General features: G+C 42.1%; 1 protein-coding gene across 8 annotated transcripts in view; it reads right to left on the reverse strand.

Moving 5' to 3' along the window:
* The window catches only part of gbf1 (golgi brefeldin A resistant guanine nucleotide exchange factor 1), a 125,520-nt gene that overhangs the window by 36,409 nt on the left and 65,212 nt on the right, over window positions 1-23,899 (reverse strand). For 5 of the 8 annotated variants that reach the window (XM_036002847.1, XM_036002849.1, XM_036002848.1 and 2 more), the window contains exons 6-20: window positions 22,081-22,189; window positions 20,550-20,610; window positions 15,167-15,221; window positions 13,214-13,249; window positions 11,809-11,956; window positions 10,459-10,688; window positions 10,030-10,198; window positions 9,213-9,424; window positions 8,160-8,258; window positions 7,833-8,027; window positions 4,932-5,124; window positions 4,651-4,788; window positions 4,471-4,559; window positions 4,161-4,363; window positions 3,269-3,392 (exon numbers count right to left, since the gene is read on the reverse strand). In XM_036002847.1, the coding sequence (XP_035858740.1) occupies window positions 3,269-3,392; window positions 4,161-4,363; window positions 4,471-4,559; window positions 4,651-4,788; window positions 4,932-5,124; window positions 7,833-8,027; window positions 8,160-8,258; window positions 9,213-9,424; window positions 10,030-10,198; window positions 10,459-10,688; window positions 11,809-11,956; window positions 13,214-13,249; window positions 15,167-15,221; window positions 20,550-20,610; window positions 22,081-22,189 (2,061 nt within the window). The remainder of the gene's footprint in view (window positions 1-3,268; window positions 3,393-4,160; window positions 4,364-4,470; window positions 4,560-4,650; window positions 4,789-4,931; window positions 5,125-7,832; window positions 8,028-8,159; window positions 8,259-9,212; window positions 9,425-10,029; window positions 10,199-10,458; window positions 10,689-11,808; window positions 11,957-13,213; window positions 13,250-15,166; window positions 15,222-20,549; window positions 20,611-22,080; window positions 22,190-23,899) is intronic. The other 3 variants (XM_031300398.2, XM_031300397.2, XM_031300395.2) reach the window with 1 other exon arrangement.

Below are 23,899 nucleotides of genomic sequence, written 5' to 3' on the forward strand. Positions count from 1 at the left end.
TAGTGGAGGGACTGTTTACTGTTTATTACTGTAGCTGAATGTGTATCTACTCTGAATCTCACCTTGCACATCCTGCTGCTATTCCAGTGAGCCCATAGAGTGGAAAAGTCATTTACAGAGTCACTGCCTAAAATTACTCATCGACTCTTTCAAGGCCACTATTTGTGTGTATGTCAGCCTAAGAAAAGGACATTACTACAAATAGTTTCCAGGTCACATGGCTCCTTCTGCTATTTTAAGAAGTCAAATGTTCCCCCGGTGGAGTTTGCCCATCATTGCATATGTGTGTGTCTGTGTTAACACTTATGTCATCCTACTACTATAACCCAGAGGGTCAATCACGAGACAGTGTTTGAGTCCCATTTTCACCACATTGACGCATTTGCATGATGACCATACAGCGCATCAAGACTATGAATGGGACACAGAAACTCATTTGGACGCAAATACTGACACACATAGACTTTGAATCCCTTATTATCACACTAAGGTATGTAGGCCAACAGTAGTCATCCTTTCATATGTGTAAAATATCAGAAATAAAATCAAAACTAATCACACTTTAGTATAAAAGTTGTGTCCCGACACGGGAGTTCCATGTGTGCGCTATATGCTAGAATAATAATGAGGAACGTTATTTATGTGACTCATTTAAACAAAACACTAATGTTTCTAAATTGTATTATTTTTTTTATTTTAAGATTATTTTCCCTTTATTAGATAGTGACAGTGGATAGACAGGAAAGGTGGAGAGAGATAGAGGGGATGACACGCAGCAAAGAGCCGATTCGAACCTGGGCCGCTGCAAAGGACTCAGCCTACATGGGGCCAGGCTCTTACTGGGTGAGCTACGGGCCGCCCCGACTGTATTATCTTTATAGGTTGGGTTGGGTACCGAACCGGTGCCAATACTGGTTTCTAAACAACCGGTGTCTAACGGACAGAATAGCAACGTGGATTTCGGTGCCTTATTTCTGCCTGTGCTGCTCTCTGGTGCTCCGAACAGACGTTACCGGCAACAGAAGCATCACTGCATGTTAGAGAGAAGACACACCACCCCGATAATCGGGTGTCGGGCCGTCTGGCGAGGTCCGTGACTCGAGTCTGTTCTGTGTGTCCCGTGCCGTCGGCCGTCCAAGGAGCCGTCGGCCTTCATTTTGGCCGACCCGACAGGTTCAGTCAGAGACAGGGCAGTCGGGACTCACCCGGAAGGGAGGGATGAGCCGCTCAAAATCTGACAGATTCAGCAACTGCACGACCTATTTCTCACTTAAAATGTTTTCAGTAACACGTTTCGGTGAACTATTTTAGTCCAATATGAGATCGTATTCTGAACAAGCCGCCATGACAGTCTGGCTGGGAATTTCCGGAGAAAAAAGACCCACATGACGCGTTCGTTCAATCAGCTGCCGTTTTCATTTTCTGGGAAATAATCAGACTGTTAATGGAAACAATACAGAGCAGCGCCGCCTGCTGGTATGGAGACGTATTACGTTTCGCGCACGCGCAGAGCGTACGCTCAAGTCGGCGTCGCCTCAGTGTGTTCTGAGGCATTTTTTGGACCTCGGGACTGACGGTCGGCCCATCTGGTTGGTGTGTCAGGGCCCTTAGGGGTGGAACGGTACACTGAAGTCACGGTTCGGTTCATACCTCGGTTCAGACATCACGGTTCGGTACAATGGAGGGAAAAGCATAACAAAAAGGCAGAAGGCAATTTTTTTATTGTGCATGTCTCAGGCTGTACCACCTAGTGTCATCCAGTCTGTCCCCTGAGCTAGCTGTCTCAGGCTGTACCACCTAGTGTCATCCAGTCTGTCCCCTGAGCTAGCTGTCTCAGGCTGTACCACCTAGTGTCATCCAGTCTGTCCCCTGAGCTAGCTGTCTCAGGCTGTACCACCTAGTGTCATCCAGTCTGTCCCCTGAGCTAGCTGTCTCAGGCTGTACCACCTAGTGTCCTACAGTCTGTCCCCTGAGCTAGCTGTCTCAGGCTGTACCACCTAGTGTCCTACAGTCTCTCCCCTGAGCTAGCTGTCTCAGGCTGTACCACCTAGTGTCCTACAGTCTCTCCCCTGAGCTAGCTGCAACAGCCTGAAGTGTATAAAGTAAGATGTAAACAGTAAACAATAAGTAGGCTACCCACATCATCTCCAGACTCCATCTGGAACTTGTTAACAAAATAAGACAATCAGCTAGTAGTGTGATATGGGAGACAGGCACTGCTCTCATATGTGAATGCACAGAGCAGGGGTGTTAAAAGAGCAGCTTCTTACACAGAGCAGTTGGCGAATTGTGGCGTTAGCTTCACACGATAACAGCGGAGCTAGCAGCAAACAGCGAAGCTAATGGCGGAGCTAACCGCTAACGGCGGAGCTAAAAGCAGAGCTAACAGCGGAGCAAACAGCGAAGCAAATGGGCCTGGAAGCCATTTGTGGTCGAGGCGAGAAGGGATACAGCTATGTCCGTGTTTGGTTGTATATGGAAGGGACTAGTTTGCTTCGTGTGGACTCACTGGACCGACTCGACATGTAGGCGGAGCTCGGGAGCTTCAGAGCTAAGGGCGGAGCTACAGATTAGGTGTCCTTAAGAAACGCGTATGTAACAGTAGTTCCACATTACATTAATTCATTTGCACGCAAGTTTTATTTATTTTTATACCGTGTATTCTCCGTGTAAATTCATGTACCGAACCAAGACGCCCGTACCGCTTCGGTTCAATACGAATACATGTACCGTTCCACCCCTACTGCACGTGACGCTAGCTAACATTATACTTGGCAGCAGATAATGTTAGCCTACCGTTAACTAGTAGCTGGATTCAACACGGTTAAAATGCTGACAGCTAAAACGTCTAACGTGTGGCTGTATTTCACTGGAAAGGATTGCAACACGTGGACGGACTGTCTGCAGCTCAAGACAGAGGAGACTAGATGCACTTTGAGACACCATGCCCACTGGTAAAATAAGTTATATATAAAATAAGGCCACCATATGGCCTTTACAAATAAACAAGCCATTCTTTAATGTCTTTTGTTTTGTTTTGACGTATTGGTCCAGGTACAGTCTAGGAACCGTTGAGGTACTATTTGGGCACCGGCACCATTTTAAAAAGTACCGTTTTAGCACGGTATCGAAAAAAAAAACAATACCCAACCCTACCCCTTAAGTGTCTGGCGTTACTAGTGTTAATCTCAAAGTCAAAATGCTGCTGATACATTGTAATAAAGACTTATTCAGACATTTGTTCAGAAGTTGAGCAGATGTGCCTTACATGCCAGTTGTCAGTGAAGGTTTCGAGGAGTCTCTGGATGACCGGAGCCTCTCCAGGCAGTCTGAAGGCCTCCAGGTAGAGCCGCAGGGCCTCATCAATACGAAGCCCCTGGAAGGTGAATGTGCTGCAAAGAAAGATTCACATTATTTGAACAACTTCAAATGTTTAAATGTTTAAAAAGGCAGTATTTACTATTAACAGCACGCACACCATTGCTTCATGGGAACCAAAACCTCTACACCTTCAAACACATTTTCACACCTATAGTTTGTGTGCTTTGGTCTGAATCAGTTGATGAGTTTGTAAACTTGCGATTTCTCCTTGGTGTGGTTTTTTCACACCTGGAAAAATCCAAGCGAACCAAAATCCGTCATTTCAAATCACGCAAGAACGTTCACTCCTCTTATTGATCAGAGAGCAAGAAAGTAAATACAGGAAGAAGGTCCTATGTTCTGGATTAGTGCATATTTCTTGCATCTCCATGATCAAACCAGCTCATTTCATTTCAATAATCAGACTTTCTCGCGAACGGCGTTACTACGTCTGCTCTGGTCACTGAGATTTCGCTCTGCTCTGCCGGCGTCTGTCTCCAACTGTAGCGGTGGCTGGTGTTACCATGGAGATGCGAGTGACGAACGGCGAGCTTGACTGCAGTCTGTTTCTGTGAGAGAAACACTGCAAGCTGCTACAGTTTGCTGCTCTGCCGCATCATAGATTGCAAAATACACCTGACTACAGGAGACACTAGCTCTGACTTGCGGAGTATACGGTATGAACCGCACCAGCGGGGCAAACCAACTCTAGTGCAATTCAACCGAACTAAATGAGGCAGGTGTGAAAGTGCCCTTAAATGATCAACAAAGGCAAAATATGCCCTGAAAGTTCACCCTACTTTACAAAGCTGTCCAGGAGTTCCATGTTCTTGCGATCGCTGATGTACTCTCCGATCATCTTTTTGTCCAGTCGGGGGTTTTCTCGGAGCCACTGGGCCACCTGGTTGTTGTCTATGGGGTTACTGAGGAGGCCTTTCTCCTGCAGAAACTGGATGCCCTTCTTGGGCTTCTGGTTAAACTGCTCTGTGCCTGTGATCAGCAGCTGGAAACATGATGAAGAAAGGCAATTTGAAGGTGTAGTAGTAGATTTAATAATTGGCTGTGGATGTGTAATGTTGCAACAAAACTAGATCAATCAATACCACTCACCTTTTTCTTCGTTCTGATGTCCATCAACTCTTGAGAATCAGGTAAACATGAGGAGAAACGTTGAGGCTTTTTCAGGGCTCTCTTCTCAGCTGGATGAAAAAAATGAAACCTTATATCAGCTTCCATCCCAATGCTTAGGAAGACTTTAAAGTAAAACAGTGTGTAAGATCCAAGTCTCACCAGTGTCATTGTCCCCTTGATCCTGCCTACCCAGAATCATCTTCTCTGCCATCAGATGGCCACTGGTTGGTGGACACGCTGGTGCATTCTCAACTTGTGGAAGACTCACACCATTGGTACTAGCCAGTCTATTGAGGTCTGAAGACAACAACAAAAAATCTTATGTTGCAAAGACAAACAAAATATCAAGGCAGACTGTCGACCAAGAGCATTTTATTTGCAGATTCTAACAGGCAAATATCCATAAAGTCCCAGTTTGATATGTGAAGGGGTGTGTTTACCAGTGGTAGTGTCTGTTGGGTTTTGGGTTGAACCTTCTCCCTCTGCCAGCAGGGTATCTGACTGGTCTTGCTGAGCAGTGCTGTTGAGCACCTTGGCCTGGCAGTGGGCTTCAGTGCTGTCGATCACTGTGAGCAGAGCCTCCAGTGACAGGAGGTGGGTGGTGTACAGCTGCCCCGACACTGGGAACGCATTCTGTAGCCAGAGGCGAAAAAAAACAGTTTTTCCAACAACATATTGGAATTCATTTGACATAAAACGATGATGAGAGGCATAAACAGGCGCAATCTAGAGAAGGCAATTGACGCCTTTATTAGTTTGAGGCTGGATTACTGTAATGCTTTATATGTTGGTCTCAATCAAGCCTCCAACTCCTGTCTTCAACTTGTGCAGAATGCGGCTGCTGGCTTTTTAACAAATACCTCCAGACGTGCACACGTTACCCCCATTCTACAAGCTCCATTGGCTCCCTCTGCGTTTTAGAATCAATTTTAATGTTTGTTTTCAAGGCCTTAAATGGCATTGCTGCGAAGTATTTATTCGAGATTTTAACCCTTCGCAACACAACAGGTCATTGCGGTCATCAAATCAACTGGTTTTAGAAGTCCCAAGAGCAAGGTACAAACTGTGGGGTGATGGAGCCCTCGCAGTTGTTGCCCCAAGACTTTAGAACGGGTTACCTCCTGTAGCTCTTTTGTAGATCCAAACTCAAAACGTATTTATATAGAATGACTTTTAATACATAGTAGTGGTGTGAAATTTTCATCTTTTCAGATTTTACTGTATTCTAAGTTTTATTCTTTTTATTTTATGTTATGCTGTTTTATTCTTGATCTTGGTGTAAAGCAGGGGGGGCGAACCTGTGGCTCTTGAGCCGTATGCGGCTCTTTGCCTGCTCCTGTGAGGCTCTTCCTGTGTGGCTGGGGGCTGTGTCATTGGTTGATTGTTGTTTTTAACTTTTCTGAAACATACAGTATTTCAGATAAGTAAAAAAAAAAAACACATTTGAATGCATCTGCCAATACATTTGTCAATTATTTTAAAATGGAAAATAATGCAGCAGAGTTTTGAGGACAGATTCTGCAACCTGAGGAAAAACAGCGGCCACAGATCACCTTCCTCGTTAACCCTTTCACTGCTGAATCCGATTGTTTGAAAGCCCCTTTAGTGACAAATGATTGAGAGAGTTGCTTCGAGTGGCCACAACCGAGTTCTAGCAAGACCTGAAAAGGACTGTGGATAACAAAGACTGTCAGGTTTCTCACTGAGTCAATCTAAGTGAGAAAAAAAACTATGAAAACTGCTATGTATTATGACATTAGATCTGGAAGACACTGTTGCTGTTGTAGTGTGGACGTGCATGTGTTGTGTGGCTTTTTGCTATGGTGCGTTTTTTTTGTGGCTCTTTATACCTAACTGGTTGGCCACCCCTGCTGTAAAGCACTTTCGATACCTGCTGGTTGCTGTAAAGTGCTATATAAATACATGTTGATTGATTGACTGATTGATTGATTGATTGATTAAATAAATAAAAACTAGGCTAATCTTATTATACTTATACTTATTAAAGTATGTAGTATTCAGCTGATATTCCAACAGGGCTAACTCTTGACTAACCTTCTGTTTCTATTGTGAAGTTTGTAGAAGAGCTTTGCTAAATGTTAATTCCAGCTTGTTATAGGCTGCATTATTGTGCACTTGACACTGAAACAGGAAGCTGTTCCTGTTTAAATCTGTACACCTTTTGATGCTAAGCTTCCAGTTTCTTTTACTAATGACTGCTGATGTCTTCTTATTCAGCTGTTGCTCACAGGGATCTCTTTCTGCTCTTTCAGTTGTCAGTCTGGTTGAACCATTGTTCAGTGTTTTCTTCTCCATGTGCAAAACTAAATAACATCTGTTTTTGTAAAGAGGACTTACTATAACCTAAAAGCATCAGAGAACATTCAGACATACAGAGTTGTAGTTCTGCAGACATCTTACTGTAATCAAGCTTTGTGGCAGCAGATTACTAACAGCAGTGTAGAACTAATGTTACGGTCTGGGCTATTGTAATTCAAATTCAAGACTTTTCAATAACACTTTTTTAGGGAACCAAATTAAATGTTTTTAAAGACTCTTAACCTGCAGATTGATTGTTTTTAAATCCATCAAATCAGTGGTGAAGAACACCATCTTTTAAAAAGACGGAAGATAAAGTAGATGGCAAACATTGTTTACCCACTCATACATTTTGTGTAATTTCTTGTAATACAAAATTGTGGTAGAAGACATGTAGTTATTTAAAGGTCAATTATTAAAAATTCATAAAAAAGGGGGAAAAAAGAAGAAAAAAAAGCCCTTTGACTGAAGTTTGGCCTATCCAACAATGATTTCCAAAGTCTTATGTACAACAAAAAATTCATGATGTTTTGAATAGCCCCATAACATCTTAATATGCTTAAAATAGAGATGGTCCTTTTTTGCTTCCTGATACCGATTCTGATACCTGAACTTGCGTATCAGCCGATACCGAGTACTGATCCGATTCCAGTGGGTCATATATTGTATTTATTATGTTTTAACAGCTGTGTACTACTATCCCTGTATAGATGTGATATGATTGCTATCATTGTGTACGGCCTGGCTCAGGTTAAACTCTTTGTAAAACATGAACTACAGAGAGAGAATGAACGCCACAGAACTTTCTTTTATTATCCAGTTTGACAGCAAGTCATAACGGAAAAAGAACATAAACTATTTTAAAGTAGATTTTCTTCGGGGTTAAATTGCGAGGTATCGGATCGGTGTATAAACTCCAGTACTTTCCGATACCAGCCTTTTATACAGTATCGGAGGCATTCCCGATACTGGTATCGGTATCGGAACATTTCTAGCTTAAAGTGATCCCACGGGGATGTTACCTTGGACAGCAGCTTGGTGAGGTCCTCAAACAGATTGGAGAAGTAGTAGTCACAGTCAAAATTGATGTACAGCTCAGTGACAAAGCTGGGAATCCTCCACAGCTGGACCAGTGCCTCCAGAGCCATCTCCTTCATCTCATAGGGCATCTTCATGTTCTCCGACGTGATGATGTCCATCAGTTTCTTTAGGTACATCTGTCAGTTCAGCACACAGAGGGATGGTGTTTGGATTGGATCAGTCACTTTGTATGGCAGTCAACTGACAGAGCATAACGATCATTTGATGCATAAAAAACAAGACAATGAACAAACTAGATGCATAGTTACCTCAAGCTGAAACTTAAGATGTACTCTCATGCTTTCAAAAAGCAAGAAGCAAACCCGTATGGAGGAAGCATAGAGGTTCATACGGTCCACACTCAGCAACTAAAAGACAGACAAAATGATCAGAAAAGATGGCATTAAAATATCAATATAGAAAAGCATTCCATCTTTCTCCAAATACAATTTTAGATTCTGTTATGGGGCATTCAGACCACAAAAAGGGTTACGGCGATGTCTGACGGCTGACGCAGGCTGTGTGAATGAGGCCCTATTGATGCCAGTTAAAGGTATAATATGCAGTATTTCATAAAAATCAATGTATAGACTTTTATAAAGTAATCCCTCTTAATCATCACTTCTGACCCACTACAAGTGTGTGGTGGTGTCTGTATCTGCAGAGAGCCTGATCTTCTCTTTTCTTCTTATTCTGCTGTGTGCGGGATGTTTCTGGGCAGTGACAAAGAGCCTTTAGGCCCCAGGTGGGTGTGTAACCCCCAGCTAATAACAGCATGCGGGGTGTGCATCCCATTCTCTTCATTATACCGCCGCTTTGTCATCTCTGTCGCCATCTAATATCAATGCACAAGTTTTACTGACAGACAGAAACAGACAGGATGAAGCTCTGCATTCACAGTTGTGGGTGTGTTTACGCTGGGACACAATCAGAAAATACATATTTATTGAGCGCTCTCCCTCTCTCTCTGCAATAATTAAGATGGGTGTAGATGAAGAAATAGCTAAACATATTAGAATGTACCAGAGGCCACCAAATCTGGGCTTTTACAGCCAAAAAGTTTAGTTTTGTTTAGTTTTGTTAACAACTTGACAGCACTTAAATATGTATTCTTAACAAGTTCAAGAATGATGCTTGTGCATTTCCTGTATTTCACCTTTATGAGGCAAAAAAACAAACAATTGGCTGGTAAATAGCTTGTGTAGCTAGTGGATTTTGAAATCTACCTGCCACAGCGGCTGGTGGCCAAAACATTTAACTTCAGGCCCTGGTCACAACAGTTTCAGAATTCGATTTTTTTAAAGGTCTTCATTCTACTTTACCTGGAAGAGATGTCTGCAGAGCTCATCTTTGACCAGTCCGAGTAAAGACTGGTAGTTAGTAATGTGTGCCGACTCAAGCGCTACAGTCAGCAGCTGCAGGCCCATGTGCATCATGGCGTCAGTGTTGTGGCGGTCATGGGGGTTAGTCAGTGAGATCAGGAAGCGAAAAAGCTCCCTTAGACATGGCAGGCCATAAGGGATGAGGGACGCTCCTACAGGGGAGACAAGAGGAGGACACAGGTTACTCTGTGAAGATACTGTAGGATTTGTATCTGACCATTAGAGCAGGGTACCCAATTCAGTACTTTTTAGGCAGCGACAGAATTGCCTCTAAAGTATCGAGTATTGAAAAATGCCTCGTCATTCAGGACCCAATTTCACTACCTAAGGAGTTAATCTCATCAGAGTCAGTGAGCCAATCAGCATGCTTCTACCAAGATCTAATAATGTCTGTGATTGGCTGTCTAACATTACACGTCGTAGAGACTCTGTTACACAGAGACGGCTCACGTAGTAGGAGTTGAAAACTAAATACAAAAATGTGTACCGTAATGTGTAATGTTTTAATTTCTTTTGGTTTAAAAAAGTTGGTATCGGAAAAAAGTATGGTTTAAGATCAGTATCGAAGTCACGGTATTGGTACCAGTATCGGACGTTTTTCAACGATACCCAGCCCTACTGACCAGTAAAGTGTATCAAGAGAAACAAAACAACTCATGCCATCTTTCCACACAAGGGAGCCGTGGCACAAATACAAAACAGAACTGAGATCCAAAAATAGAGAGAAATCAGAGGTTTGAAATCCCAGTGTCCTTACCGTCTCGCTGTGTGGACTGTGTGAAACGTACTCCTCTGGGGTTAACATAGTCTATGTCATGGATAGAGGGGCTGTCTGACTGCTCTGTATTGGCGTCTCTGTCCTCCAGAACCTCAGGGATGGACTCCACCGAGGCCGACTGAGGTGTTTCTACCTGCCTGCCCTCAGACTAGACGCAAACGCAAACAGAACACAAATCATTATATGAATACTATATATGAAAAGGAATAGTCACGTAACAGCTCCAAAGATAAGACAGATAAGAGGATTAGTTACTTTAGTACACCCCCAGTCACAAACAATAGACACAATTTTACAAACAAAATAAAGATAAAAGATGAAAAAGACATTCACCAAACAGATAAAAATAGACAATTTGATAACTGATAATGATGTTGGTCGTCCTATTGATAGTCCAAACAGCCTTACCTGTGAATCCGGAGAGCCGGTCTCAGTCCCTGGAAGCGTAGCAGCAGTGCCAGGGGTGGTTGCCGACGAGTAACATTGTTCCAGGTCAGAGAGGTCTTCCCTGGAGGCGGCTTTTGAACAGGTGCCCAGGCCACTGTCTGTGGTTGTAGGGCTGGAAACTGACGAACCAGCACTGTCTGAAGCTGGCAGGCCAGAGGTGGACAAGCCTTGCTCAATGAACGGGACGCCACCTACCGGGAAAGAGATGCAGTCATACGAGGGTGTAACACGAATGTTTTCACCATTCACCCAATATGCTTGGGCCTGTGTAAACATTTTCAAACCGGTTTGATATCAAGCCAAACACCGACCAAACCAGTATTCTACTATTTCACTACTAGGTGCCGCCTCAGCGTCCTGGAGGCGTACAGGTCATGGAGAGACGGCAGATTGCAGCCAATCACCTTCTCAGCACAGCAGATGATACGCTGCAGTCTGCCCTTATCCTTAGCAGAGGCAGCAGCGTACCAGATGGTGATGGAGCAGGTGAGGAAGGACTCAATGACGGCAGTGGTGAAGTGCACCATCATAGTCTTTGACAGGTTAAATTTCTTCAGCTGCTGCAGGAAGTACATTCTCTACTGGGCTTTTTGGATGAGGGAGCTGATGCATGCCCGTGTTTGGCAGTGTGGTACCTGATCCTTAGCCGTTTTATTTCAGACCGCAGCAGAAGGTGCCGCTGCACCTGCAGACAATGCTCGGGGAAATGTAGCTTGTGTGAAGTTACCACACTACTTGATCAATAAAAGAGCTAAGCTACTGAAAAGCTTTTTGACTCAGAAAACAGACGCTATTAAGAAGTAATTAAACTAGTAATGCTACTGCCCAACACTGCTCGCAATACAAGTTAGATTTAGTGCCGGGGCACCGTCGACACAGGTTGCTGATGTCGGCTACTGCTACTTTTTCATTTTCCAGAAGGTGTCATAGTGACAAATGTGAGTTCAACCGGTTAGCGTGAAATCAAACCGGTTTAGCCTCGTACACTGGACTGGATCGTTGAAACCGGAAGTTGACCCAACTCTATCACCTGCATGCACAAATGTATACTACCGCTTCATTTATCATGTAAGAATCAGCAGCAATATATAAGGTCCGGCAAAGGTTTCTAATGCATTGCCAGAAAGTCAATATTAGTCGATTCTTCATGAAAAAAAGGCATGTTATCCTCATCTACATTTGACCCTACCAGAAATTTTGAAAGAAGAAAACGGCAATGTTGATGTGATTTTAGCTTATTCAAAGTCCAGATAGCTGGGGATGGGTCATTGATGATTGATGAGTGTATTATCACAATAGTGTGTGTCTTACCTAAAATGTTGTTGTTGCTGAGGGTGCTGGACTGTGTCGAGTCCATCTGACCGGAGGGACTTCGGACCATGTGGCGAGACTGCCTCGGTGAGCGTTTCTGCTTCTTCCATTTGGATGACTCTGTAATCCCACCGGCACGCATCTTCAACTGGAGGAAACAGAGTGGATCACTGAGTAAGGCTTCTCCAAACACACTGTACTGCTGGACCACCGTTGCAGATTAAGGCCATGATCAGATAGGAAGCCTCATTTCTCTTAACATTCTTCATTTTGTTCTCAGAAAATAAGTAGCTGTGAGAAATGTCAGTAACAGACTGCCAAATGCTATGTAATTAAACACATGTTCAGCTTTTTTTGTTGTTGCTTTTTATAAGCTTTGCTTGAACATGAAGGGGATGAGGAGCTTCTAAGAAAGGAACTCCTGATACTATACATCAAAGTGTGTTTCCAGGTGTTGGGGAGCACTACTGCCTACGTGAAAACAGTTGTGTAAAGCCTTTTGTGGCTCCAGAAGGAGCTGTGTGGAGTCACTTGCTTGGGTTAGGTCTTATCGAAGCTTCATACTGAACAGGGCAGCTCAAAAGAAATCATTCATTTGTTACATTCTAATGTATTACACTATGTTACAATTATGGTCATACAATTAAGCTAATTTGAATATCTGAAGCAAATGTACACCTGTCATAATCATCTTGTATAACATGGGTGGTGTAACCCACTTTGGAAAAAAACTGAGTGATGTTCAAAAGCGAACATCCTATTTGATCATGGGCTAAAACAAGCACAGCTTCAGCTGTGGAGTAACCAGCAGGTGATTCTATGAGAAAATGGACAGATAAAAAACAGCACTGAATGTACATGCACACAGATACTGGACACCAGAGAGCCACGGCCACTTCCTCTGCTTTCATGTGGCGTGCCGTTATGTGCGGGTGTTTGTGTTTATTTATTCAAACCAGTTACGGTTTCAGACACTCTTTTGAATCTGTTTGGTGACCTGATCTAAACTTTCTTTAAAACAAACAGTCATGACAGACATGCTCTATCTTGCGACAGCCACGAAAGTATGGTGTAGCATGAGACACAGCAGCTGAGACATATGCATGAGGGTGGAAACCCAAAATAAGATTCAATTAAAAACAAAACTCAATAATAAAATAAATGTAATGACAACATTCGCAAGCACAGACATGTCAGAGTGAACTATGTTTAACTTGATGAAGACTGTCCAGAATAAACTACATCAGTTGATGTGTTCTTCCATAACAGATGATGATTTCCTAAATACAGCACATGACAAGTTCCTCCTTCTAGCCAAGTTTAAAGGGAGGTCTTTTAAAAAGGACAAGGGAAATGTTACAGGGAGAGATTCTCCTGCCTAAATACTGAAAGTCATCTTCCTTACCTGCACTCGTTTGTTTTTCCACAAGATATTGTAAGCCTCAGAAGAGAAGGGGAGCGGGCAGGGGCCCGTGATTAGTGATGGGTAACATGTCAGCAGTGGGAGCAACACAAAACACACTCGGACATACAGTACACGTTGGTGTATGGTGGGAGGGGTGACACACACACACACACACACACACACACACACACACACACACAGGAGAATGTGCAGCCAGCCAATGAGCAGGCAGTGGATGGGCAGACAGACCATGCAAAAAGCAAAAACTGCTGGAAACACCTGCTTCCAGCTCTATTTTCAGGTCTCACATAAATACTACACTATAACAGCATTACTACAGCCATTTGAGCACAACGGGGAAACTCGAGTTAGCTTATATTTATACAGTATGTAGCTAGTTTTCATTATGAACCATAGTACAAACAATGGTGGAAAAGTTTAAAGAAAGAAATAAAATGCCCTGCTCGGGGCAGTCCCATAAAATGTTGAATTAAAAGCTAACGGAAGCCGTTTTTTACTGCTCTTTTTGGAGGTAGGGAAGGAACCAACTAGCTAGCCCTCATCCATGAAGTCTTTTCTCTTGTAAAACCAAAACATACTGTGTGAAAACACTTCAGATAAAACATAGAAAACTATGTGTGACTTGTCCACATTTCTTTTCAAGTGTAGAATGGGCTCATTGTTTTCCCTCAGGGTCAACGCGAGAAAAACCAGCCGTAAAGCCACAGGAGGCAGTAATGAGCCAGTTCTTCAGAAGAACAAGATGCCACACTTGAAATATTAGCCCTGAAATGTGCTTTATCAGAATTTGATAAGACAGAAGGCTTCCAGGGTGAGAACTCAGTGATTGCTATCGCAAATGTTCATTCATTTTCCATCTCTGATAAAAGCAGCATACAGCCACTCCCTTAACTGACATTTCATACATACAGACTCAAAGTGTAGGGTTCTCTCTCGTCTCTTGTGAGCCTGAAAGCTAATGTTTAGTGTTGAGACATCATTCACATACTCAGCTCTAATTGTTATTTTGTCAGGTTACCACTATGCTGGCACACTACAAAGTAGCGATAGGTTGCCATTACATGCATAAAGTTGAACCTTTTCAACTCCCACATTGCACCACAGGGAGACTGTCGCAGTCCCAGTGGGCAGAGGTCAAATTTGGAATGAGTTGCATCTTGTCACATCAGGCACTTCTACCAGTTACCGAACTGTCAGTTTGTGATGTTCAGTGCATCCAAAGACCGATTTATTAAGTAAGCGTTTGACACAGTGTAGTAGTATTGATTTGTTACAGCCATTTTCCCTCAACCTGCCTCTCTCTATTTCCCTTACTCATCCCATGGGTTTCCCAGAGACACTTTAGATAAGTGATGTGGACTTTGAAGCAAAGCATGTAATGGGTTCTACTCCTAAATGTTCTTACTTTAATTAGTTAGAGCAAAAATAATGTATAATGGTGAAATAACAGGAAAATGTTTTGATTAAGAAAGAAAAAAAATTAAGACATGAAAAAAACTATTTTAAAAACCCTGAAAACCACCAAAGTTTAATAGCCGCCCAATGCACCCTCATGCAACATGAGGACGACAACCATAAATAGGCTTCTAAAAGGTTAATCCCGATTTTTGCGTCCTTAATTACATTGTTTAGTGAATCATGGTCATTTTACCTAAGATGTTGTGAAGCAAATAAAGCACTTCAGGTTACAATATGCAGGAATAATGTGGCTGAGCTTGGTATTTTGGACATTTCTCAGTCAGTAGAGTGATGCCATTACATCAATAACTGGATTTCACAGCCACAGATAGAACGTTCAAACAGAAACCTTCCGAAACGGCACAATGACCGACAATGAAAGGAAAAAAAAACAACCAAGATGGTGAAGATTGGGGAAAAGAGCACAATAGTAGCGAGCGATCTATTACACATTCAACATTTCAGTCCTTTTACCTTCTTCATGTTGGCAGCCACATAACTCTTGGCCTCCTCTTTGAACTGTGGTAGTCTGAAAGAAAGAAAAAAAGACCCATAGAATTTAGTTAGGAGAGTCTTCTGACATAAACCTACTGTCCAGGCATCGTCCTCACAGATACAGGAAACACAAAAAAGAATTTGTAACTCAAAAAGTATTCATTATATTGCTGATAAAATGAGTAGCTGGTAACTGCTTCTATGTTGTTTCTTCCTTCTTTTATAATCGTTATTTGCTGGTTCAGATGCTAGGTTTTGAAAACAGATCTAAACATGAACCTTCCAAGAAGCATTATAAATGTTGGAGAGACAAGGTTTGTGTGCAGTGCAAATGTCTGTCTGAACGAGACAGAAAAACAAAGTGAGCTGTTGAACCATTAGGTAGAGGAGATGGTGTAGCTGCTCTGCTCAACTGGTGACTTTCTTCCCAAATAAATCTGAAACTAATTGTTACCTACATGGTTCACCATTACAGCTGTAGCTTGGATGATTATTGAAATGTGTTGAAACATTTTCTGGTACAGGATATGAATTCCTCTATTCCAGACTCAAGCAACACAAAACAAATATATATACATATTCACATTTTAACATGTTTTCATAAAACATTCATTTCACGATTGAAATTTTCTAAAAATTCATAAATAAGTTACATAAATTACTTTATACATTACACCTTTTGACAGGCAAAATGCATCCAACCTATTCTTAAAAGAATGAATTGAATGGAAGGGGAACGCACAACTTCTCGAAACTTGTTCCATGATTTTACCGCACGGAGTGTGAAAAAATGATTTTTCTTTTCAGACAGGCATGTTCTAGGGTAAAGTTTTAAAGAATTCCCTTGTGTCTCATACCTATTGCTCCAAAACTGAAAGATAGGCTCCACTGTTACATTATAGATTCCCTGTACAAGCTTATACACCTGAATCATATCTCCTCTGTATCTCCTAAACATTTTCTCAATCTATCTTCATACAACATATTTTTCATTCCTGGAATTAATTTAGTAGCTCTTCTCTGGACCCTTTGAATTTTTTCTATATATTTTAATTTATATGGACCCCAGACTGAGCTAGCATATTCAAGATGGGATCTTACCAGAGATTTGTACAGTGGTAAAAATATATCCTTGCATAAATTTTATAAACCAATTATTTTAATGATTAATCAATTAATCATTTGGTCCATAACATGTCAGAAAATAGTGAAAAATGGCCATCACAAGTTTCCAACGTGACGTCTTCAAATGTCCAAAACCCAAAGAGATTTGATTTCCTGTTATAAGACTAAGAAAACCATCTAATCTTCACATTTGAAATGGTGGTCAGTATATCTCGACCTCTACTGAGAGACAGAGTACCCCTTTTCATGTATTCCCTTAACCCAAAACAGAAGAAACAATCAATACACAAGGAACTTAAACATGCTCTAAGCTGAGAGGCTGCTTAAGAGGCAATATCACGGGTGGAATCTCAACATTTCAAATCCAAGCCGTTAATAAACTTTTCCAGCCTTTGATGAGCAACGCTGGCTGCTGCTCTCAAGTGTGTGTGTGTGTGTGTATGTGTGTGTGTGTGTGTGTGTGTGTGTGTGAGAGTGTGCGTGTGTGTGTGTGTGTGTGTGTGTGTGTGTGTGTGAGTGTGCGTGTGTGTGTGTGTGTGTGTGTGTGTGTGTGTGTGTGTGCGCGCGTGTGAGTGTGAGTGTGAGTGTGAGTGTGTGTGTGTGTGTGTGTGTGTGTGTGTGCCTCTAGGTTCTGTGGACTTTAAAGCTTTGCTGGAAAATGAGATGTCACCACCAGTCACACACACATACACACAGACAAAAAGAAGAGGAAAAAAAGCAGCCAGCAGCCCCCCTCCTGACATTAACTCAGCGTTAATAGAGTGTTGTCTTGCGGGCATGATTATTGGATGATCTGTGGGTCCAACAGATTAACATGCCTAATACTTTCAGCAGGCAATCTAAGACTCCTTCTGAGGAGCTGAGGAGAGCTGCTGTTCATCATTCTCTGATGGGGGTGGGGGCCAGCACAGACCCTCTCACATCTCTATTATCCAGGGTCTGTGGACAAGTTGGGGGCTGGGGGTGGAACATGAGCAAAATGAGATGTGGGGAGTGTGTGTATGTGTGTGAGCAGTATCAGAAGGATGTAATAAAAAGCCCACACTAAATTTATATCTCCTGTTCATGAGCGGGGATGCTTCTGTTTACGACTGTGGCTGCCGTGCTTCTCTAGTTCCATGCTCGCACAGTAAAATCTAGTTAGAAGACATGATAACAAGGTGCCATACAAGAGTCCTGCCAATAAATAAAATAAAAACAGGCCTAGAATGTTTGGAGGGCGCATCAGCGAATGGCGACAAGCTTGGCAAAAACAAACAGTGGACTCCATGGTAGAGAAGATAACCCATCACTTTGTGACAAATCCTGCGTCAAATAGTCTTGGTGGAGACAGACATACCTTCAGAGAGTAGGTGAATAACACTATTAGTTTATCATGGGCTCTGTTTGTCCTGCAGGTGTGTTTCTTCACATTCAGATGAGCGGAGAGCTTTTTTTGTAGCTGGTTTTTTCTGATTGCTTCTGTCTGGGATCGCAGGCAATGTTAATTCTTTATATGTGTGTGTGTGTGTGTGTGTGTGTGTGTGTGTGTGTGTGTGTGTGCTCCTTAGTATTTATGGGGCGGGGAGCTCTGCTGTTAAAGCAGAGACCAGCTTCATCTGTATGCAGATCATGCGGTGGACAGCTCAATTGGCTCATCCCCTCGTCTGTGACTGAATGTGACTGGCACTCTGATGCATGTGGATGGGTGGGGGGTTGTGTGGGGGGTGATGGGGAGAGAGGATCTCTTATGCTAAATGCCAAAGGAGAAATCATGTTATGGCATTAGTGAATCAGTGGCCCATTGACCCTGTGCACAGTGCCAAATGAAATTCACGAGCTTCATGGGAAATAATGAGGCCTGAGAGACGGATATTTGCAGAAAACCGACAATCTACAATCCAGAGGTGATAAAGGACTCTTCTGTGGAGAGAGACAACCTAAGATGCGGGGTTTGTAACTATTTACTTTCCTGTTATTCAAGATAAGAGAGTTAGAAGCAGCACCCAAAATTAAATTCTAGAAAAATCTCCAATTTTTTGATTATATAGTTCATCTGTAACACTTTATAATAATGGTACATGCATTATTATGACTTCATGTATGAAAAAGCATGAATTCATTCATGTAGTACTTATATATTAAATATCAGTAATATACAAGGATTCATAGTATCTCATGCATGACTTAACTCAGGAACAATACCTTAATTAATGCATCAATGAAGGTATTTGAATCATCATGACTTCTGATTTATCAATCATGTTCATGTCTTTTTCAAGCAGTGTAGTGTACATAGATTCTGAAGAACTGTAGTGTTGTAATCATGATAAAATAAACATGAGTTTGTGGCTCTTCAAATAAAGTGCTGACCTGCTCCATCTTTAACATTGATAAATAAGATATGATTAATGGTGGCATGAAATGCATAAAGAATTAAAGAAGTGGGTTGCAAAATGATACTGAGGTCACTAAATTAACACAAAATACAGATGCACTGCAGATGCTATTTTATAGTTGCATTATTCACCAACATGAGGCACTTAAACAGTAATGCCTGAGAACAATGCTCACCCAAGTAGAATATTGATTAATTTTACTTTTCACTAACTTCTAAGTATCTTAACACCAGAAATGTCTTGACCAATTGTTTTATTTGATGGGTCACACAGATGATTGCTGCATAGCCACCATTAATCATATCTTATTTATCAATGTTGCAAGATGGAGCAGGTCAGCACTTTATTTGAAGGGCCACAAACATGATGAGTCATGAAGAAGTCATGTTTAGTTAATCATGATTACAACACTACAGTTCAGATTCTTTCACTTTAACTACAGAGTTACCTATGAAGAAGACATGAACATTACTAATAAATCAGAAAGCATGATGATTGAAATACCTTCATTAATGCATTAAGGTATTGTTCCTACATGAATGAGATACTATTAATCCTTGTACATTACTGATAGTTCATGAAGTACTACAAAAATGAATTCATGCTTTTCCATGCATCCAGCCATCTTAAATCAAACTTTAAAAATTCAGAAAACATCAGCCGTACATGCTACAACGTCGCAACTTATGCCAAACTGTAGCCCCAATAGAGCAGAAACTATGCTCTGCTGTTACCTAGCAATTTTGAAGTCCATCACTCTACTTTTTGCAAAAACTGCAAAACTTCTTAAACCTATCTCCTTCCATGTTTGTTTCAATTGACACCAAATTTGGGCAACTTCATCTTCAGACTGTCCTCCACAAATTTACCATTCAAATTTTTGATTTATCAAAAATTGAGCCCACAGTGCATTAAAATGTTTTACTGTATACAGTAGTGTAAACAAATACTGCAATTTCTTCCAAACTAAATCTTTGACGTACATGGAAAAAATTCACAACATTCGAAGATCATTGTAGATTTGGTGTGCAAACTTTCAGAATTTATTCTCAAAAAGTGAATTTTTAAAAAAAAAGTTTGAATTGTGTCCTCATCTACGCATTGCAGTCAATGCAAAATAGAGCACCTTTAAACATCAGTTTGGCATTTATTGATCTTTTTGGAAATAAATTACAGGCATCTCAATGTTGCCTTAAGTACACAAATTCTCAGCATTTTCTAATACATTATTTTTGCAGCAGCTTTAAATTCTGCATTTCCACGCAAGCTCCTTGTCTACTAGGTGATGCAATGCCACTTGTGACCCAGATAATAGCCCCCTGAGATCAGAAACTGCAAACGGCCTCAATGGTTTCGAGTTCGAGCCCATGGTGTTGCAAGATGATCATACACGTGTGTCCGCATTAACACACCTGATTCTGATTAACAATCAGTCCAGTTGCAGTTTAGGAAAATTATGTTATTGAGTCAACCCAGTTAAAATATAGTCCAAATAGCTAGAGGAGTCATCACCTGGACAATAGCTAACTGAGATTAGCGTTTGCCTTTGGACCTGAAGATTGTGAGTTCAAAGCTCAACGGTCACAATTTCATATCTTAAACATAATCAGCCATTGTGCTTTGGACACTTTCCCTGCAAGTTTGAAATGCTCGGCCCCAACCATCTATAGCAGCTATAATTATAACATGTTACCAGTTCATCTAACAAAACAGTCCCCACACAAGCAAGTTTTAACATATCAGAAACTACTCAGTGTTAACATACTGAGTCCTAACCACTTCACATTCAGGTATAGCTGAACACAAATGTCTAACTTAATACTGCTCCCATCTTCACAAACACTGTCCTATTCATTTACCTAGAGAACAGTAGCTGCACCATGTCAACCAGTGTATGTTCAGCTGATTTTCTGAGGAGCTCTGCAAACACAGAAGAGAAACAGATATTAGAACCAAACAGAATGAAATAGAGAAGCAGGTACAATACAGACAGCCAGACAAAGACAATAGGGCTAACTAATTAACTAACTTCTTTGACTTTAGTCGATTTTAGAATGTTTTTTCTGTTACAAGTTTGTGTTGTGTTGCAACAGATTGTAGCACTATGCCCAAGACAAATTTCCCCTCGGGGAAAATAAAGTTTATTCTATTCTGTTCAAATCTTAACTAACTAGTCTAAACAAGGTAGAGCTAAGAGAGCAGAAGCGAGAGTGCCAACCCTGTTAGAGAGTATAAACATGGAGGAGGCTTATGCAGGCTGTTTCAGATATTTCTGAATAGAAAATCTGTATCATTCTATATTTGACCATTTTTAATGCAAAAAAGACCACCTGCATCCAAACCTACGAAACACCAGTGTGTAGGGATAGACCGATTATCAACCCTGGCTGATTATCGGGCTGTTTTTTGGGTAGTTTGCAGATGATCTGTATCTGTGTTTTATTTGCCTGGTGACTGATAAAGGTAATGAATTAAAAAGTGTTCTACTTTGGCTCGGCTACAGCTCTGTGTCTGTCCCTCTGCTTCGGTTTCACTCACCACTGAGTCTGACTTAATGTCGTCTAGGTTAAGTATTAACTGAGGTTTTTTTTTCCTTCTAGACCCCCAAGCTGGGAACCACTGTGTTACAGGTAGGGTTGGGTATCGAAACCCGGTGCTAATATGGCATTGGTGCCTAAACAACCGGTATCTACCGGACCGAATACCAACGCGGATTTCGGTGCCTCATTTCGGTGCCACTTTAATGTCTGCGCTGCTCTTTGATGCTCTGAAACAGACGTTAGAGGCAACAGAAACATTGCTGTGTGTGACGCTAGTTAACACTACACTTGACAGCAGGTAACGTTAGCCTACCGTTAGCTAGCAGCTGGATTAAACATGGTTAAAATGCTGACAGTTAAACGTTGTAAAGTGTGACAGTATTTCACTGTAGAGGATTCCAACACCGGGACGTTAACAGTCTGTAGCTGTCGTTGTCGGAAAAAGAACATAGATGATGCGTTTACTTGAAATCAGCAATTTACTGGTGAAATAAGTTATTGTTATTGTTATATATTCATTTTGACCATATGGCCTTAGCAATAAACAAGCCGTTCTTTAATGTCGTTTTGTGCTCTTCCTTTATCCTTTATGTATCGGTTCAGGCACCGGCACCATTTCAAAAGTATCGTTTAAGCACCGGTATCCGGAAAAAAAAAACGATACCCAAGCCTAGTTACAGGATGGCCAAAAACTGTAAGTATGCACACAAACCATAAAAGTTCCTTGAATATTTTGTAGTATGAGTTGATGTGATTGTAGCTGAAGTAAAACAATCTAAAATCAGCTAGTGAGTTTTACTAGAAATGACAATCATAGCAGAAATAGAGGTTGATGAGCGTTGCGACTCACCACTTAGACGCATCTCAAAGCAGATCCTGAAGCAGGACTGCATGATCTCACAGACGGACTCATTGGTCAGATGGGCTCCGACTGGTGTCAGCAGCAGAGTCCTCAGGACCTGAAACACAGTATCGTTTGACTGAAATCATACTACTACATGCATGTATTTTTTATCCAGCACAGAAAAATACATTTCAAAAACACAGAGCTCCAAAGCCCTCATGGACTGACACTGGGGAAACACAAAAAAAGATTTTTGAAAAATGTGTAGTTCCCGTCCCAAGCAAATGCTGGGACTTACTAAAAATAAGCACATCAAAATAGTGAACTTAAGCATCCTGTTCCCATAACTTGTGCTAGGTGATGTGTTCCTGAAAGACTGGTGGAGGTACAAACAGACATTACCATTAATAATGCTCTTTTTGTGTATTTGTTCTACTAGAACATATTTACACACTTTAATGTTAAAAAAAAGTCAGACTGATCAGTCGGGTCCCCGAGGTCCAAAAAATGCCTCAGAACACACTGATGCGACGCCGACTTCAGCGTACGCTCTGCGCGTGCGCGAAACGTAATACGTCTCCATAGCAGCAGGCGGCGCTGCTCTGTACTGTTTCCATTAACAGTCTGATTATTTCCCAGAAAATGAAAACCGGCAGCTGATTGGACGAACGCGTCACGTGGTTCTTTTTTCTCTGGAAATTCACAGCCAGACTGTCATGGCGGCTTGTTCAGAATACGATCTCATATTGGACTAAAATAGTTCACCGAAACGTGTTTCTGAAAACATTTTAAGCGAGAAATAGACCATGCAGTTGCTGAATCTGTCTTCATTTCAGATTGACAAAGGTCAGTTTAAAAGATTTTCGTCAGATTTTGAGCGGCTCCGCTCCCCATTTTCGGCTGAGTCCCGACTGCCCTGTCTCTGACTGAACATGTCAGGTCGGCCCAAATGAAGGCCGACGGCTCCTCGGATGGCCGACGGCACGGGACACACCGAACAGACTCGAGTCACCGACCTCACCAGACGGTCCGACGGCCGATTATCGGGCTGGTGTGTCTTCTTTATAAGGCCGCCCTCCCAAAAAGCCCAATCTGCTCTGATTCAACATCAAAAACAGTCTCCCTGCCAACCTGGACACGCAACAGTTTGCTTACAGAACCAACCGGTCCACAGAAGCTGCATTCTCCTCTACACTCCACCTTGCGCTAGGGCTGTAACGATATGCGACATGAAACCGAAATCGCGACACTCAGATCCACGAACCTGTCGTGGTGTGAGAAGGCAGAATCGTGACACATCCCTTCCAACTCCAAGAGTTATCCTTCCCGTCCAGATCCAATGCTACCACATCTTTAAATTACTATTAGTATTAGTCGTTTTGGTGCCTTATCCCCATTTTGTCGGGTAAATGTAGCTAACTGTAAAGACGGCTAAACGCGAGGGGGGCGCAAATTCGGCAGGGAGGAGATTTTCGGAACGAACACCTGTAACGCTAACGGAGGTGTAACGTTACGAATGGCCGCTGTTCTGACTCGGGTGCCTGGGTCTGTTTCCCGACGGTTCAGTAAACTGCCATTAGCGTCCTCAGCACCGGAGTTAAGTGCTGACCAGGTTTGGATTGCTGTAATGCTAGTGGCTGGCTGCTAGCTGGCTGGGGGCTGACTGTGGATGTGTCCCCAGGCTGTAGTCAGCTCTCATCCCGACTGAAGCCTTACAGCGCCGGGAGAGTGAGGCAGACAGACACGGGTGTGCTAGCTGGCTAAATTACCATTAGATTAGTCGTCTAACGTTGCTGATGAATTCGTGGGTACCTCTACTATGTAA

Source organism: Sander lucioperca, chromosome 7 (genome assembly GCF_008315115.2).
Source record: "Sander lucioperca isolate FBNREF2018 chromosome 7, SLUC_FBN_1.2, whole genome shotgun sequence".
Taxonomy (NCBI): domain Eukaryota; kingdom Metazoa; phylum Chordata; class Actinopteri; order Perciformes; family Percidae; genus Sander; species Sander lucioperca.